Below are 18,306 nucleotides of genomic sequence, written 5' to 3' on the forward strand. Positions count from 1 at the left end.
TAACTCAGTTTAATTAGAAGAATTATAACACCGAATATGAGACACATTATGCACTTATTACCCTCTCTGTTAGCCCTGCTGTGAGGGGATGACAGAGACACACGAGGTACGGCTGAAAGACTTGTAATTATGCTCTTTTTTCCCCCCCAAATTATGAATTACAGATCTGTCATTGTCATCATATGCATAAGAACAGAGAGGCAAAAAAGCACCGTCATTATTTAAGATGCCTGCAGTTATTTAAAACTGTCATTATTTACTGTCATTATTTAAAATGAATCCAGAGTAATTACGGATTGTAATTATGACTCTCCGCAGATTAGTATTTACAGAGCAATTTTTTTTTTCGACATAATTATATATCTAAAAACTAGTTATCTTAGCAAGTTCAGCATAAATACACAAATATGCACAGCTGTGCATGGAAATATCACAAGACACACGTGATCAAGAGGCAAAAAGAGTCAACAAAACTAAAGATCTGCCACATTGCCACCATGTCGCATCTCATTAAACCCTCAACTTTCCTTCATATTTATCCTTCCAAGTCAAAAACTAGAAGAGCTCGGGCCATTTTGCTAGAGGAGCAAGTGATTGCAGTCAGCAGACCGCTACTAATGTTTGTATGTATTTTAGGAACAGAAAATGTATGGTGGGGCAAGCGTGCACGGCAAGCTCCCTGCTAATCTGAGTGTCTCTTGTTGGGAATCATACCGCAGGAATTCCTGCATGTTCAGAATATTTTTGAGGTGGGAGGCGCTTGTGACCCATGCAAAGGGAACCCCCGCTGCCTGGTCCATTCTAACCATGTGAATGGCCTGAATACAATGAACCCGGCTTTATCTTTTCTTCCCCGACCCTTCCCTCTTCCCATTCGCCCACTCTCTTTATATGCAACTCTGTGTGTGTGTGTGTTAGAATGAAGAGTGTGTGAATGTGTGCATAGTGAAAAGAAGGCGGATGGCAGGCCCTTAAGGCTGATGTTTTGCAAGACCAGGAAAGCCGTAGTGCAGGGTGTGTTTGAATGCTAAGGGAGAGAGCAGCACAGGTCGGATGACTCCCTCCACAGGGAGAGGCCAGAGGTGCCCTAGAAATCATCCATGGACCAAAATGTGGTGTAAAGCAAAAGCTAATCTGTTTCCACACCTTGGTCCCATCCATCAGACCATGGCCAATAACATTTTGTCAAAACACTTCTTAAAACTGGGCAAGAAGCTGTACTGCATGAGCTTTGACAGCCTGACTTATAACCAGGGCCTAAAATTAACACTCCCCAAGCACCAAATGCAAGTAAAAATCAGTGTTGATGAGTATATGTGTGCTACACGCCAGTAACTTTTTTACTTAATTTTAACAATGCATGAGAATGTTATATGGTTTAGCACAATGATCGACAGCACTGCTGGTCCACAGAGCAGAGATGGATTTGAGTCATTTATAACGTGCATTTGAAAATGCAACATGCCAAGCATGTTCCCAAAAATAACTCTCCTCTGTTTCCATTGCTTGGACAAACAGGTAGCCCTACGCCCAAACTCACCCTATTGGTTCATCCAATGCTGTTGTTTTTGTTATTCAATTTGGTGCCACTATTGGTAAAAACGCTGCATAATTTAACTTCTGAAAGTTCTATAGGATTAATAGGAACCCCCAGTCTAGACCTAACCATCCAGCCTAAGATAGTCTTTTCAGCAGAGGTAGTGGATCTCAATCTCAAAAAGTCATGTCAACTTCATCGTAGCATGAAAATAAACGCTTGACATAGTGACATGGAAATGTGCCCGATGGATCGGAAGTGCCATTCTGCTAATTTGTAAAGCAGCAGAAAAATGGCTGACACTTTGGAGTTTTGGATGCACAAGGCGAGAGGAACAGGTAGTGTCCTTTTTGAGTAATCAGATCATAACAGATTAGCCCACATCTTTCTGATAATGTCAGAAAGCGCCTTGAGTGAGTAAGAAAGAGTGGTGGAGATAGAGAGAGAGAAAGAGAGAGAGACGGCTGGAGAGATTGAGAGAGCAGGAGACTGGAATCGAGATGGAGCAGATGAGCCAATCAGAAGAGCTGGCTGACAAAGGCATGTTGGGAAGCTAACCTGATTTTATCAGCAGCCAGGCAGCTAGAGCGTCACAGGCTGTGTGCGCGTGTACGAGGGGGTCATAAAAAATTCTCTCCCTGGTTAGCCGCGGGGCATCCTCCTCAGCCTCTGGCCTGCTCCAGTCACTGGCCTGCTCTCTAATTGCTGCATAGAATCCACCACACATGGCCAGATGAGATGACATTTTCCTCTCTGTCTGTGGCAAACCGGACCGAGCATCCCCCCTCCCTGCAGTAGTTGCTAAGACGCTGTCATAACCCATTAGCAGTTGGCCAAAGTTCGCCCGTGGCATTTCCTCATGGCATCAGCGAAAAGGCGCATAAATCTGCCAGTGGAGCCTGCTGCTGGACTAATGAGGCTGTGAGCTTGTTTATGGACTAGCATCATTTTTATGATTATTTCCACCTTTTCAGTCTCGCCGCCATCGCTCGTCTTCATTTGGCGCGGGAAGAGTGCAGAAGCTCGGCAACGGGCTGACATTTTGACACAACAGTGTCGTATAGAAAACTGCTATATGCCTGTGCCTACACTCTGGTGCTAATATAGATGCAAAATTAGCCCTAGACGAATAAGCTGAACTGCATCGAAAATGGGAAAACCAATAAAATTGACAGTGGTAAGCACACACTGCTTCCTGACACACTAAAATAGGTATCCTGAGAAAGCCCATATCCCTGTGATAGCCCCCAGAGTCTGTAAACACTGAGAAACGAGTCAGAAAAATCTTCTTTTGCTTGTAAACCGTTTTACATGAGTCCCAGACATGAGTTGAATTGGTATCAAATTGCATCAAAACTGGAAATCCCAATAAAATTGACAGCTTTCGTTTCTCTCCCCCTCGTTTGCCTTGAAGGTCCAGGCCAACAAAGGTCAGTTTTTAAGGAAAAATATTGGGGAAGGGAGGTTAAATAGTTCAAAATGGCTGGAAGAGGCGGAAGACAAAAGCTCAAGAGAGCACACACGCAACAGTTACCTCAGACATCACTCAAACGCCCCCTGCCCTCTTTTACTCGTTTGTCGTACCCCCCCTTCTTCTTCCTCCATCTGACCTGATATCCAGTGTTTGCTTCTGTTTTGCTAACTCACATGGGACAAGCCCTGGGTTTATTATTTTAGGCTTTGCTGAACACAAACTAGTCTTTACACCGGATTTGGAGCATTTGCTTCTAATGAAAATGGTGTCTTAGATTACAAACCAGCGGTGCCACTGCTTTCCCAGATGGGAGTTGGGAAGTTCTATTTGCCTAAAAACAGTCGGAAAACAAACTGCTCTCCAAGCCAGGGTTGTTTTTTGTTTAGATTTTTTTTACAACAATTAATGATGTAATTGAAACTCTCCTTTGACATCTTATATATATACATATATTTTTCTCTTGTGTCTGTGTGTTGGGGATGGTGATTCAGCTCTGGTCAGTTTCTCAGTAAGTGACTGACTGAGGGAAAGTGCCCTTGTGTAAAAGGCAAAGGCATTGTATCTACATAAGACTTCACTTAAAAGTCTCAGTCTTTTCTGGGGCTTCTCTCCTAGGCAGAGAAGGTTGGCAGAGTGTTTTATATGGAATGTAGAAAGACTTCGCTCTCCTAATGGCGTATATAATTCAGGTGCCCGCAAGGCATGCTTTCAGGAGTTCTTTTGCCTGAGGTAATGGGGAGCAAAGACTCTTTTAGACCCTTGATTATTCTATTGATGCACAGAGCTGGGAAAAAAAAAATTATCTCCAACCGGATTACTGCAGACATTTCCATTAATTATCAATGATACAGGTGCCTTATGTCACTGACTGAAAGCTACAGCGAGAGAAAGAGTTAACCCACCATAATCTCTCTGCATGAATAGCACTGGGGATTTTGGAAGTGCTTTATACGTAATCAATAAGTTACTCTCTCCATTCCTGTGCCTCCGCTATTGAAACCCTTGCAGTGTGCAGTTGTTTGCCTCGCTCGTGTTTCTTTTATGGTTTATTATCTGAATCGTGGCTTCTTAATAACAATTATCAGAAGTCTTCTCGGTGGCATATTTGGGCTGTATTTGAGGGAGAATACGTTCAATAATTGGGGATCGGAATAAAATCAGCATATGCAAACAAACCGGCAACATGAACCTTGAAAAGGCGACGTAAGCCAACTCCTCTGCTCTGGTATGTTGAACTGCCCATTATAAAGCCTTATCGAGCACCCACAGGTTGCTGCAAGCACCCATGCAGCATTGTTATTAAAATGCAGCTATTTGAAAGATGCCGTTTTGTGCGGCAGCCATATCCACCCCCCCCCTTCCTCTTTTTCATAATGTGTAACTCCCCCACCTGAGGTAAAAAGACACTGGGGCGAGCTTCAATCAATATTTCGCTGGGATAATGAAGACTAAATCTCTCTGTCATTCTCAATTCTTTGGTGACTCACTGTGTTGGAAGGCAGGGGGAAAATGCGACCTTACAAGTCCATTGTACTCTCTCTCTCTCTCTCTCTCTCTGAGCATTGTGTGGGGGATGAGAAATGGGGGCTATTTATAAAAGTATTAAAAATGAATGCATTCAGACGTGATGCTTCAAAGCTATAATACAGAAGCACTGATGTTGCCAACTTACCCTGTTACTTAATTTTTGGAAAACTTAATAATAATAATGCAAGACCTGCATGAGTGTTGAGTGAGAAACTGACCATTTAAATGATTCCTGTGTGTACGTGGTGTGTATTTTGAAAGGTGACGGATTGGACAACAGTGTGGCATCACCCAGCACAGGAGACGATGATGACCCTGACAAAGAGAAGAAGAGGAATAAAAAACGTGGGATCTTTCCTAAAGTGGCGACCAACATCATGAGGGCATGGCTCTTCCAGCACTTGACAGTGAGTTCAGTACAGTGATATTTCCTCTTCCTGCTTCTCTTTGAGCTTTTTACTTTCTTTCATACTGCATGCTGCACTTCAAAGCCACTGAAATGGTCAAATGTAGTGCTAATGCTATGCACATGCTTGCTCACACACACAATTTACTTTATCTTGCCTAACCTTAACCACACACTAAGTTTTAAGCCAAGAAAGAAGAAAAAGGGAAAAAACAGCCTCAAGCTAAAGATAGCAGAGATAGGATGATACAGAAGTAAGCTGTCATTTTCCATTCATTCAACTTTTTTTGTTTATTCGTTATTTTTGTTCGTCTGAAGACTGGAGATAGGGAAAAGGTACATACAGTGGTCCTAAAAATATTTGGGCACTAACGTGACATTTCAAGGTGTAGGGATGTCATTTAATTTTATAAGAAAACATCACACCAATTTTGTTAGGCTGTGGGGAAACAAATTATATGATGTTCAAAATAAATACTATAGTAGTTGTAGTAACATTTTAAACCAAGTGGTGTAAGCATCTAAATACTTTTTGGCGAAATTGAACATCTAAGTCACGATCACAACTGAGTTAGCTGGTTAGTTGAATGTGTTTTTGGGACTGGTGGTTAGTTCTCTTATTGTGGCTGTCCACACCTGCTATAGAGAAGTGATAGAGCAGCATGGGCCATTGATGTGGTTGGCTCTTCCTCTTGCTTTGATGGATTTCACTTCCTCTATTTCATTTACCACAAAGTAATCGGAGTGCTGTCAAGACACCACTTATCTCCATATATCTACCCTTCTCGCAGGCTTAACACACCTCTTCCAGCCTGTCTCTCGCTCACATACACACATGCACACTCTGCACAACTCATAATAATAATGTCTCCTAATTAAAGACAGTAAAAATGTTCACGTAGGTGTATTTTCAATAAACATATTACTTAAGCCTTCATTTGTTTGCCTTACGCTTTATGACTGAAGTAGCTATTATGGCTCAGCAACGTGTTGAAAGGAAATGTGTTTCTAACCAACCTGGAGTCAAATGGGAGTCCATTTGATCAGTGCCAAAAGCCCCCACATGCTGGCTCCATTCCTACATCTGTGCCACAGAAATGCGCCTAAGCACCCCAGAACTTCACCTGCCCCAAGCATGCCCCCAACACACACATACTTTCAAACCCCCACCAACTACCACCTTTAGCGGCCCCAGGAGAAAGGTGTGTGAAAAGAAAGCCATTTGCGAGTTCACACAGGCACGCACACACAACAGTGTGGAATACCCACAAAAGCACAGACTGATTTAGTTTCCTGTTTGTCTTGGTTGACCAATATGGTGGACAATATGTGTGTCATTGAGGGCTTGTTCTGTCTCAAGTGTTTGTGTTGAATTATACTTTAAGGACAAAGTTGTCACAAGGAAGTTTGCTAAATCTGACTGCCCTTTTAGGACAGCTTGAAAGTATATATATATTTTTAGGACAGCTTGAAAGTATATAAATATATATATATATATATATATATATATATATATATATATATATATATATATATATATATATATATATATATATATATATGGTTAGGGTTAGTGTAAAGGTAAGGTGGGGTTAAGGTAAGGCTTATTTACACTTATCTTACTATTGTTTAAACCTTAAGTATTAAACGTATTGATGTAACTTTTCATTCATGCTCTGTATATCTTAAATCATGTTGATTGTTAAGGAAAGGAAAGAAAAGTGCTATTACATTTAAGCACTCAGACATAGTATTTTTTGCACCGTAGCAAGCAGGATGCATCAGGCTGCAGATCCATTTCTGTACTCTCAGTAGTAGTCACATAAATATATCCAAGTTTATTCATACAAAGTTGAACTATTTAACTGTATCGCCAACCATTGCTATTGCCCATGTTACAAAAAACTCCAGTTTAGTGAAAATGATTTATTATTGCTGTGCATCTCATTGCCAGTGTAAACATTGCTTAAAACTCAGTGTGTGAGATGGAAAAAAAAATAGAGAAACCAATAAAATGGCATCAGAGTTCCTGCTAAAAGATTGTCTGAGAAGAAAGTGTGAGAGAAAATCAGGGATAGATTGAGAGACAGACCTAAAGAGAGAGAGGACATTGACTTTAACACAAAAACAGAGATTCAGATCGAAACATAAATGGAAAGACTTTCAGTCTCTGATGTAAATAGGTTTTCACAGCACTCCTTACAGCAAACTTGGGAAATTAGAGTTATTTCACTCCCTGCTCCGAACGCTTCACTCTGACAGCACAGCATTTGTGTGAGGAACAAAACAACACAAGTCACGTTAGGGACAGATGACTGACCTTACGGACAATGCAGTCGTCTCGCCTTACGTCTCCAACTGCTTTTTACTTAAAGGATGTCAGAAAGCCTCAAGTGGGGCCAAAAAGATGTGAGGAAAAGCATGGGATTGAAGAGGTAGTTGCAGAACCTCTGATGTCCCTTTTCCTCTGGATTGATGTTTGAAGGAACAGTCTTCAGGTCTGGCCCTTGGAGATAAAGCCAGTGGCAATTAGCAAGCGGCACAAACAACACACACAGATGATAGCCTTCTGTCTCAGAGAAATATAGATTACATATGTGTCTCGCAGTTCACGGCCCAACCGCAGCAAGAATGCACTCTTTGCATGTCACATGAATCAACCAGCGAAGCCATTGTGCTGAGACGGAAGCGTGAAGTGGGTGGCAGTACAAGATTATTCTGACGAGCCATTCGGTGGAAGAGAGGAGGAGAGGAAAACAATAAGCGGAACGGAGAGAGATACAGAGGAGACGGTGAAGGCTTATGGGGTAGCAACACCCTGAAGCTGCACTTTAATCAGTTGTTTTCAGTCCCTGGTTATTAGCCGACTTGCGAGGCAAGTGGAAGCGGGCGTTTGCAGGTCTGAGAATAGTATGGAGAAAAAGAGAGAGATGCTAGCTAATTGCTTGCCACTCAGTGTTTTAGCATGCTGTAAACTGGTGTGAACACATTCCAATAAACTTTGTGGTGAAGTAAAAAAACAACAACAAAAACAACAAAAACAAAACAAGTGGCCCTAAACTTCTGTTATTTTTCCTGCTTTAACTGTTGTTTGTTTTTTTATTTTATCTGAACAAAGATAGTGTGATTGTGCCAGGCATCCTGGAGAGGAATGCTGGGTGCACTGAGCAGCTTTCCTGTTCCTGTGGCCGTGAAATTGGACTCTTTGCCCCCCTCCTTCCCATTCCTTGTTCCCTCCTGATTTTCACCCTCTATCTCACAAACAGTATTTTCTTGTTTAATTTAACAAGAAATGAGTAATAAACGGAAGCCATTGCCCCAAATCCCGCTGTGCTTATGTTTTTGCACTCAGCTCCCTAGTGAAAGGGCAATTTGCTAAATTATGTGATAGAGTAATTAGATGAAAGCCAGGCTTCAGATTGTTGCTATGCAGCCACAGTGAGGACCGAGCCTGGAACAGCCAAATATTAGGCTGGCACGCCAGGCACTAAGCTTCATTCTGTTTGTACACAGAACCAGAGAACGGGAGGGAGCCTCTATCACAGCTCGTAAAAAGCAAACCACAGCACAATATGCAATCACCCATTTCCCCCCACCCCCCATTTTACGTGCTGCTCGTGTTCGAAATGAAACTGGAAGGCATAATCGCTTTTAATGCAATTAGGCTCCAATTTAGCACCCTCTTCACACACATGTAACAATTCTGGTGGAGGCAACATTCTTGTTTTTCTCTTACTCGCTGGGAGCACATTTTGCCAAACCTCAACTGTGTAGCATTTTGAGCAGAACCAGGTGTGAAAAATGCTATAATTCATTTCTGCACTCGATAGACTGAATCGTGCAGAGGGCCCTGAGTTGGAGGGGGAGCGGGCTGTGTCCTCTTTGGGGAGTTGGGCTGAATTTGTTGCCCCATAGTTGGAGGCTGGAGTCGGGGGGAGAGAGTCGGGTTTGAGTTGGCCTGCTGATGATTTCCTGGGCAAAATTACAGATGTTCAGCATATGAACTCCTCAAAAAAATAGTGCTTGGAAAACACAGAGGGGTTTTCAAGAGGCTGGACTTCTCGGTTTTACTTTAAAACAACACTGGCAGGGAGTCATACATTTGGCACAAAGCCATGAATTTTCCTACATGTCCATTTTAATTTACTTTTTAAGTCAAGTTAATTTACTTTCACATATCTCCCACATTAATCAAAATCTAGGAACTCATATATGGAATATATGTGGTGTAAATGTACTGCATAGCAAAATATGAGCTTTTCTAATTATATTACTATGAAAAAGACAGACCCACATTTCTTAAAAAGCTGAATAAAAATGCAGTCTTATTCATAGTGCTTAACTTTACATAACATCCTAATTTTTGTCTGCGAAATGGAGTACTGCTGCGTGTTGACATCCATTAGAGGTCAGAGGCCAGCCAGATCTCAGATGCTGTTAGTCCGCGGTTGTTTATTGCCTAAGCCCTTGGATGTCAGTGCACTGGACACCCATGGCAACCCTAGTGTGGCACTACTCTCAAGTTTTCTCTCACCTTTATTACAAAATTCCAAACCTCAACACAAATCAAATGACCACAGCCAGTCACTCCTAAGAAACTGGAGCTCTGAGTGAATATATATATATATATATATATATATATATATATATATATATATATATATATATATATATATTTTTTTTTTTTTTTTTTTTTAACAAGAGCAGAAAGTCCATGCAGATTGATATTTGCAAATTGAATTTAGCAGCCTAAGGTCACTGGTTATTTCTTAATTTCATCTAAGTAGCAGTGAGTACTGGAGGCGCCACAAAATTGAAATTGAAGGAATTCCTCAGACAGTGTGGATCAAGCTTTGTTGGATCTTTGAAAAAAATAAAAAATAATAATATTGCCGCCTTCTGTACTTTGTTCCTCTGAACTGTGTCTTTGTCATTTTACCGTGTTTCCTGCAGCCAACTGGGACTCTACATCAGCTGTTGTAGCTGTTTTGGTCTCTGTGGTGTTTTTGTTTGAGAGAGAGGATACATGTTTATTTATGTGTGTGAGACATTTGGAAGCAATGACTTGATGCTTTTTATAAAAGTTGGTGTCAAAGAAGAGGCAGCTGAGTCAATCTTAGGGCTGTGGCTGCCCATTGAGGCAGGATGTACCCCCCTGCTTCCACATCTTGTAATGAAAACATCATCAATTACCCCACTGACAGGCCCCTGGGATGTGGGGCAGGCAACTCTTTAGGGCTTGGCTTTTGTGGATAGTCAACCCCCTGCACCCCCACCCCTCACCTCCAGAGAGGGAAAGAGAGAGAGGGTGGAAAAAGACTGTATATCCATCATTGGCAAGGCTTCCAGGGTGACAGCATAAAAGGCATTGGTGTGTCATGGACAGAATGGATCGAATTGGTAAACTCCACATGGTGCAAGGAGAGGTGGATGGACGCTGATCTGTCACTGCTGACACGGCCTTTCACAAGCCATCTGTGCCATGATTGATGAGCACCACATCAGTAGATCTTTTTCTACCCAAGCCCACCATGGCGTCCCCTACATCAGCTGCACCTTTGGACAAAGAAAGAGCCATGTTTAATTGACACCACTCGCTCTTTCTGCGTCCCTACGCAGTGAGTTGGTTCCCTTCCTCTGTAACATCCCTGAAAGGCAGTTAGAGCATAAATGGTCCAGATAAGAGCTGTCCCTCAGTCTTACTCTCTTATAAGTCTTCCTCACTGCTCTCAAGAACCTGACAATTTTATAATGCCCAGAGGGTCAGCCACTGTTGCAGCCGCGTCATCGGAGAAGATAGTGTTCATGTACTCCATTTTCCAGAAGTACACAGGTGGGCCTCACTGAATTCCATCCATGCAGCTTGTGAACATGCACCCCTTGGCAGATTCATTACGTTGTCAGAAAGTTATACGCTGGCCTGCTATATTATAACAGTATTGTATTTCATTATCAGCTACTTGTGAAGAGTTAGCAGCTAGAGTCTGTTTAGTGTGAGATCATGCTAGGCCTGAATGATATCCTGTTTGCATACCAGCCATTGCCTTAACATGAGAAAGTCTGCTCTCTGTTTTAGTTTCTGAGTAAATCCCATTAAAACGCACTGTCGGCCGTAGAGGAACCTTGAAGCTCAGGTGTGGTACAAAGTTTTCTAATATTCACCACCTCCTGAGAAGTCTGTCTGTCAAATAAATTCAGAAGCCAACTGAGGAATTAAGTATAAGTATCCTGAAGTGTAGTACATTCCATTTAGCTATCCACTATGCACCTAGTGTTGGTGACCACAGTAGTGTTAGTTAAGTTGTCACTGGGATGGACAAATAGGGCATTTAGGGAGGCTGTTAATCAGGTATTATGGTAGATGCTTGATCCACAACTGCCAATGCTGGGAATGGCAGAGGGTACAGCCAGAGGTGACATAAGGACAGTGGAGACAACAATGTTTAGATGTCTGTGCAAGTCTATATTCTACAGCATTGCCAATTTGAAACTTTGGGTGTCAGTCCAGCATGCTCTGTTCTGTAATCCATCTTAATCAGAGGTGTCCAGTTGGCCAGGGTTTAGCTATGGTATTATAAAGGTCCATTGGTGTTTTTAGATGGTTATACGTGTGTTGATTTAGACCAGGCTTTGCTGAATTACCCTAGCTATGCTGTAATCTTCAGTGCTCAGGGATCTTTACGCCTGCAGTCAGCAGCTCAATACCTTTTACTTACAGCCACTGCAAAGCATTCCCCCACAGAGCAGAGCTCCAGCAGTCTGTCCCAGATACTCTTGGCTCTCTCTGTTTGTGTGTATGTGCTCGCCAGTGTATGCCTGATGGATTATATGGCAGCAAAGACGTGGTAATCAGTTTGCACGTTTGCTGAACTAATTTATCAATTCGGTTCCTCCTACTTGTAATCTCAGCCATGCGTGCTGCTCTGAGCTCATTGTGCTTTTCATCTGGGGACAAACAGTTCTTCAGGAGGAAAAGGCACTACCCTCAGGCTTCTTGAAGGGGCTTTTTTCCCCCTTTGTGGAGAAGTCACAGGGCATCAACAGAATAATTGTCTGGCAATATGTCTGGAAATCAGTACACACATATAAAAACACACAAGCTAATTTCTGCATCAGTATCACACACACCTAGACTGATACAGCATTATTTTGCGTTTTCCCATTCCATTTTTTTTTTTTTTTTGCCAAGCGGAGTGGTCTGAAAGAGAAAAAAAGAGAGGGCAAGCATTTTATAGTCTATAGTGTATCATTAAGTGTGCTGGCTTGGCGAGGAGACAAATTCAATTATTTTATACCATCATGCGTAAGTGCATAAATTGTTTAATGGAGCTAGCATGTCCTGTGCACTGAATCCAAGACCCTTTTAAAGTGCCGTTGTCTTTGTTGTCATTGATTTCCCAAGGCGATGAACAAAGGGGAAATGGTCTCAGACACTTAAAACCTCTTAGATTTGTCTTATTTGCCTTAACTTTATCCAGTACCTGGCATATATTCAACTATTGAATAGGATTCTCTCCATTTAGCTCCGATAGTGGATCTTGACCTTTTCCTGCCACGCTGAGTGCATGGTGTTTCCTGTCTCAATAAGGGATGCATGGCTGCATGGGAGTTGCATTGAGAGCACCTGCTGATCCATGTCGTCCCCATGGAGATTGCTGCGTGCAGTCAGGGGATCACTCCCTTCTGTGTGAGGAATCTGCAATGTGTGTCTTGAACCACATTTCATCAGATTAGATTCACACGTTAATAGAAAGTGAGGTCACTAACAGAGAGGATGAGAGTGTTGGTCCATGGGCCTTTTTATTCTTCATTCTGTTATCAGCAGAGTGTTTTAGCTGTGATGAAAAAGGAACCAAAAAGAGGCAAGGCACTGCTCACTTGTTTGTTACGACAGATTAAGTCATTGATTTGTATAAGCTGTGCAACGATGGAGAAAGATCCATCTTCCGCTCAGTGAAAGAGAGGTAGAGAGAGAGAATGGGAGAAAGAAGAGGTAGGAGAAAAGAAATACGTTTCTCTGTTCTTCCTTACTTCACTCTGCCCTTATTTTATGGAGACAGTGAAATTACATAAGGGAACAATTGTAAAATGCCTTTAGCTTCTTTTAACGCTTTTCCAACCGTGACCAGGTTTCTCCTCCCCCTCAGGCCTTTCATTGAACATTAATTAAAATGGCCAGGGCAAAAGGGTAATTATGATAATAACATAATAATATCGCACAGGTTATTAGAATTTTTTTTGTAGTTCCGAAATTGCTTCCTTTGAGTATTGCATTTCAGTGGAATTAGCTAAAGGATAATTTCCTTGAGAGTAAAGGCATTGGAAAGGATTCCTTGGTCAAGGTGCAATATGGTAACCTGATTCTCTTAACATTTAATGCACCAGGAGTTCCCGCTCCTGCCACTCGGCCCCCACCTTCAACAAACCCAGTTTTGGCTACTGGGAGTCAGGAGGGTGGAGTAGCTTGTGTACTGAAGCATGCATTAATAGCACTGCTTTGCATTTCACTGGCAGCACTCTTGACAATAACTAAAACAATAATTTGGGTTTTTATCAGCTTTAAATGATCACAAGCTGCTCTGATTTTGTGTGTCAAGCAAAGCCACTGGCAGGCGCTCTCAGGAACAGGGCCGGCAGAGGTGGCATGTACCTCTTTGTCCATGATTTTACCTGAATGACTGTGCTAAAATCCCCATCCCAGCAGATATTAGACTCCCCCGCCGAATGCCGGCAACCCACCTCCAGCTGCGGTCGGCGTGGCACGGCACGGCGCAGCTGAATTGCCTTTGAATGTTCCCTCCTCAAATAGGCTGTAATTACAAGCTTAAAGAGGTTTAGTGGTCCAGTAAACTACATAATCACCCCTGAATTAGCCCGGGCTCATCAGCCGCAGTCCACCAAGCTCCAGTCAGTGTTTGCAGGCTGGCCCCCTTATTACCGTGTGACTGTGAACAGCAGGTGTGGAACAACACGCATCCCCCTTAAACACAGACTCCCCACCCTTCCATTGGGATCTGTAATGAGAGCGAATAAGAGGCTGCTTACCCTACTGCGACTGACTTTAGATCAGTGCCTGAACCTGACTTACCTCTTTGCAGTGTCTGGTGGCGCTTGAAGCTATAGGCCACCCCATGAAAAATATAGCTCTGCTCTACTCTATGTAAAGCTATTCAAATACAAGCCACTGTCTTCAAATGAAGTGCCTTACAAATCAGGGTGTCCAGATATGTGTTATTTTGTCTTTTGCCTGTTGCACTTTGCATTTTAGAATGCAAAGCTCTTAGCTCAAATTTGATAATGTTGATTTAGCACATTGAGGGCCTGGAAGTTTACACAGATATGGATGGATCTGATTTGTATTCCAGCCCACACCCATCCTTTAATTTTAGACTTACATTCTGTCCTTAGCTGCCTCCAAACCGAAAGTGCCTATTGCCTACCCAAAAGCACTTGTGTTACACCCTCTTCCCTAAACCAACAAAAAATATTTTTTTTTTTTTAAAAACGGAATAACTAATTAAAAAGCTGGAAAACAAATTAAACATATCTTCTTTTATCAGAAGTAGAGATTAAATGACAAAAAAAAAAAACACTTCCATGGGTGAATTTCCACAGCTTTAGCTTGTTGTAGTACAAGGATTTCTAAAAATGCTGCGTTTGAATAATTCATGTGCCGGCTTTGTGTTGACTTAGCTCGCTACAAACTTAGTGGCAGTCCCAAAGAAGCACTCCCATTTTCTGTAAACCAGCCACTCACAAACTCCGCCAGGGCATCTTAAGCCCTGGCCTCCAGTTGTTTTCTAAATCTAATATCTTTCTCCCTCTTTTGTTGTTTCTTCATTGGTGAATCAGTCTTAGGAAGAAATTGGGTTACAGAAGCTTTGCTTTTTTCTCTCTCTTTCTCTCTGTCTTCAGTTTTCCATATGAATCATGTTTTGTTTTTCTTAATGAAGGACAAAACTTTATGTTTATGCCACGTACACAAAAAGGAATTTGAAATGTCTCAACTCTTCCACAGCCAAGAAATATCTCTGAAGTCAAGACTTGCTTTCTTGAGAAATAACACTTTTCTCTGATAAAAAATACATTTCCAACAAAGCGGCAATTATTTCTTTCATGTGCGTTTTACTGATGAAGACAACGAGTGCATGATTTTCTGGTGACACAGTAATATTCATTGCCAAATATCACCCACCCTAAGATTTGGGCTGAATGATGTAGGTGGCCCTATCTGAGGAAGGCCTGAAGATGTGACTGTGGTGCAGTTAATGCTAGCAGAGCTGGAGTAGGTGGAGCACTAAACTTCAGACCTAATCCTGTTTTCTCAAGGGCCAAGCCATGGAAGAGTGGTGGACGCAGCCCACTCGTACAGTGGCTGGTTCTGAGATGGGATGTTGAAATGATACTCAGTAGACACCTTGGCCAAAATGGCCCCTGGATCAAGCCTCAGGCATTCCTCAGGGGCATCTTGGCTTCCATGGGGATTAGCCACAAGGAATATGGAACCGAGGCAGCAGTAGGAAATCTGAAATTAACCCATACATACTCACCTTGAAAGGACCTGTTGACCAGAGTTGCCCTTGCAATGTATTTACTATTTGGACAGCATGTTGCTTAGTGAGACAGGCACACAGTGGAGGCATTGTCAGATGGAGATTAATTCCCGTGTTCTGCGACTCATGGGGCATGCCTCATTTTTGTGCCATGCCTCCCCACTCTTTTTCTGTGTGAAGAATAAGCACCATGTTCGACGCACACTTATTTTATTAAGTTAATCTTGTGTGGAAAGCTTCTTTAATCCAAATCACACAGGATAGAAAGAAATGTTCCCTTAAATAGAACATAGCGATAATAACGGTAATGTGGGTAATGAAGGCAGCGGAGTGGGGGAGAGGGGGTTGTGGCTGATTGTAATTAACTGGTTAAATGGAACACAAAAAGACGTGTCCACAGCGATGGGGGGAGGATGTGTTCAGTATGTGGCCCTAGCCAAGCATGGGAGTTGACGGGTAAAGAAATACTGCTGGGATTCTGGCTTTTTTTTTTTTTGCGGAGGAAGCAAAATGATGAAGAAAACACAGAGATGAAAGGTACTTCCAAAATAGTTCTACCCTCACAGTGAACCAGAGAGTCCTGTCTCAGGACCTGATAAGGAGCGCAGCTGGAGCTCATCCAGACCTCCTCCTCCCTCTTCTACATACACAACTCTCCCGACAAAGACATAAAGATCAAGAGTACACACCTCTCATGTTTCTGCTCTCATAGTCTGGGTTGTACCTCTCAGCTTTCAGGGTACAGTGCAGTAAATACTGGAATTCTACCCTCTCCCACGGAAAGGTCTCCTGACACCACTTGACTCCTCATATCTTGGCTGTATTCAAAACAGCGTTCTCGTCCATTGCTTAGAATTGGAGGTAAAGAGAGCAGAGTCAACCAAGGGTTGGGGGGAAAGTCTGATTTCGATTTTGAGCAGCAGTCTTGGGCTCGGAGAGAACATGAGAAAATGGGAGAGACCTGTTCACCTCTCTTATCTCGACGATAGGACACGGACTCTACGCTCTTCCCCGCCATTCCCTGTCTGAGGGGGCTGTGTAGGATGACTGGGAGGGACTATTGTTGATTCACTGCTAGACACAGACACACACACACAGAGATAAGATACATGATGAAGAACTAAGCATGGGGAGGACATTGTTGGCTTGGTATCCACCAGTGCAAAAGAGGCTGGAAATTCTGATGAAAGGAGTAGTATATTTGGACAAGACGTATCATTAAGATAGGCGAAAGGAAACAGGGAGGATGCGTTGAAATTTTCCATCTGTTCTTTAGGCAGTATTATTGCTTTCTCACTAAAGCATCACAAGACCCTGAGAAAACAATTCTCACCCAGTACCGCTGCCAAAGACGATTAAAAAAAAAGAAAAAAAAATACTCAGTTGCACTCTGACTATTATAAAATCTGTTGGTTTCTCTCAGCAAACCAGAATCTAAATCACACTGTTTTGACACATAGGGATAATTTGGTGTTTGGAGAACCAGACAAAGAAAAAAAAATGGTTTCCGAACATATCCACTTTTATGAAATACATCAGTATTACCAGGATGGAAAAGATGTGAGAACATTGTTCAAAGAGACAGAATGGAAGAACATTTGTAAAGAATGTGGGGAAAAAAAAAGGTCATTCTACAAATGTATGCATTTCACATACAGTAAGGTTCAAAACATCAACAAAAATAATATCCCAGTTATTTTAGCCATATAATTTATCTATCACCTGTCATGACTTCAAATAGACAGACACTGGACAATTTACATATAAACTGAAGTTAACAGACGGGCTTTTGTATGAGCAGTTATTAATTAAAAGTGAATAAATCATATCTGGATGTTTTCCAGATATGACAAGTAAATAAGTGTAAATGGGGCTTCAGTCACTGCTGCCCCATTCTGCTCTAATACAGGTGTGGCTACCTTGAGGTCATTTTGACAACAAGGCTAAGGCACGTACGATGCTGTGGGCGGAAGAGCTTGACCCAGTTGGCGTTTGTACAGGAATCCTGTTTGGGTACTGCTAAATGCTCACGGTCTGAGCCACCTGTCAATCACAGAACAGGTCTTTGTGTGGGGTTTCTAGGATTTAATGAGAAGTTAGGACGGGATTAGGTTACATTTAAGTTGAGCTGAAACTTGACTGTTCATTTTCTCCACCCCATTGTGCATTGTTGTAACATTTCATTATGTAAAGTTGTCTAACAAGTTGCCTTAGATGACAGTCCTCCTCCCACTTCTTTTCTTGAAAGCGAAGCCAGTACAATGCATTCTTCATTCTATATTTAATTTTAATGAATCTCTTAGTTACCCATTCCTTCACAAGTTAAGACCATGTAATGACTGACAAAACATAGCTGTAGAAGAGATAGTTTCAAAATAGCGGATTGCTAAAGAATCTTGTATGCAAATGATCTGGCGAAAAGAGAATTTCTTGTTTCCAAATCATGTTATCTGAGTGTAAGCAAGCTAGAATTTAACCTGCTGTCCTTAGAAATATTTTGTGTAGGAGAGGTAGTGAGCAGAATACAACGATGTGTGAATCTAATCCGGCCCCAGTTCTCATACCTGGAATTGCAGCGGCCCAGAGATAGAGCCATTCTTTGTAAGCCGGCAGCAAAAGTCAGTAGTTGTGCTGTTACATAGCCTTTGGCACAGCTTTCCCCTTAAAAGTCATGAGGCCTCTGATTCTTTTGCCCAGACATGTTCACTTCACTACAGGGCTGACTAGCCTTCATGCCACACTCAATGTCATTTTTTACCTCCACAGTTCATTTGTAAAGTTGAGCATCACCACTGTTCTCTCTCTGATG

The 18,306-nt window shown here is 42.2% G+C and overlaps 1 protein-coding gene across 2 annotated transcripts in view; it reads left to right on the forward strand.

Annotated features, from left to right (window-relative positions):
• meis1b (Meis homeobox 1 b) overlaps positions 1-18,306 on the forward strand; it is a 61,100-nt gene that overhangs the window by 23,491 nt on the left and 19,303 nt on the right. For both annotated transcript variants that reach the window (XM_052572351.1, XM_052572352.1), the window contains exon 8: positions 4,800-4,945. In XM_052572351.1, the coding sequence (XP_052428311.1) occupies positions 4,800-4,945 (146 nt within the window). The remainder of the gene's footprint in view (positions 1-4,799; positions 4,946-18,306) is intronic.

This window comes from Carassius gibelio, chromosome B13 (assembly GCF_023724105.1).
Source record: "Carassius gibelio isolate Cgi1373 ecotype wild population from Czech Republic chromosome B13, carGib1.2-hapl.c, whole genome shotgun sequence".
Taxonomy (NCBI): domain Eukaryota; kingdom Metazoa; phylum Chordata; class Actinopteri; order Cypriniformes; family Cyprinidae; genus Carassius; species Carassius gibelio.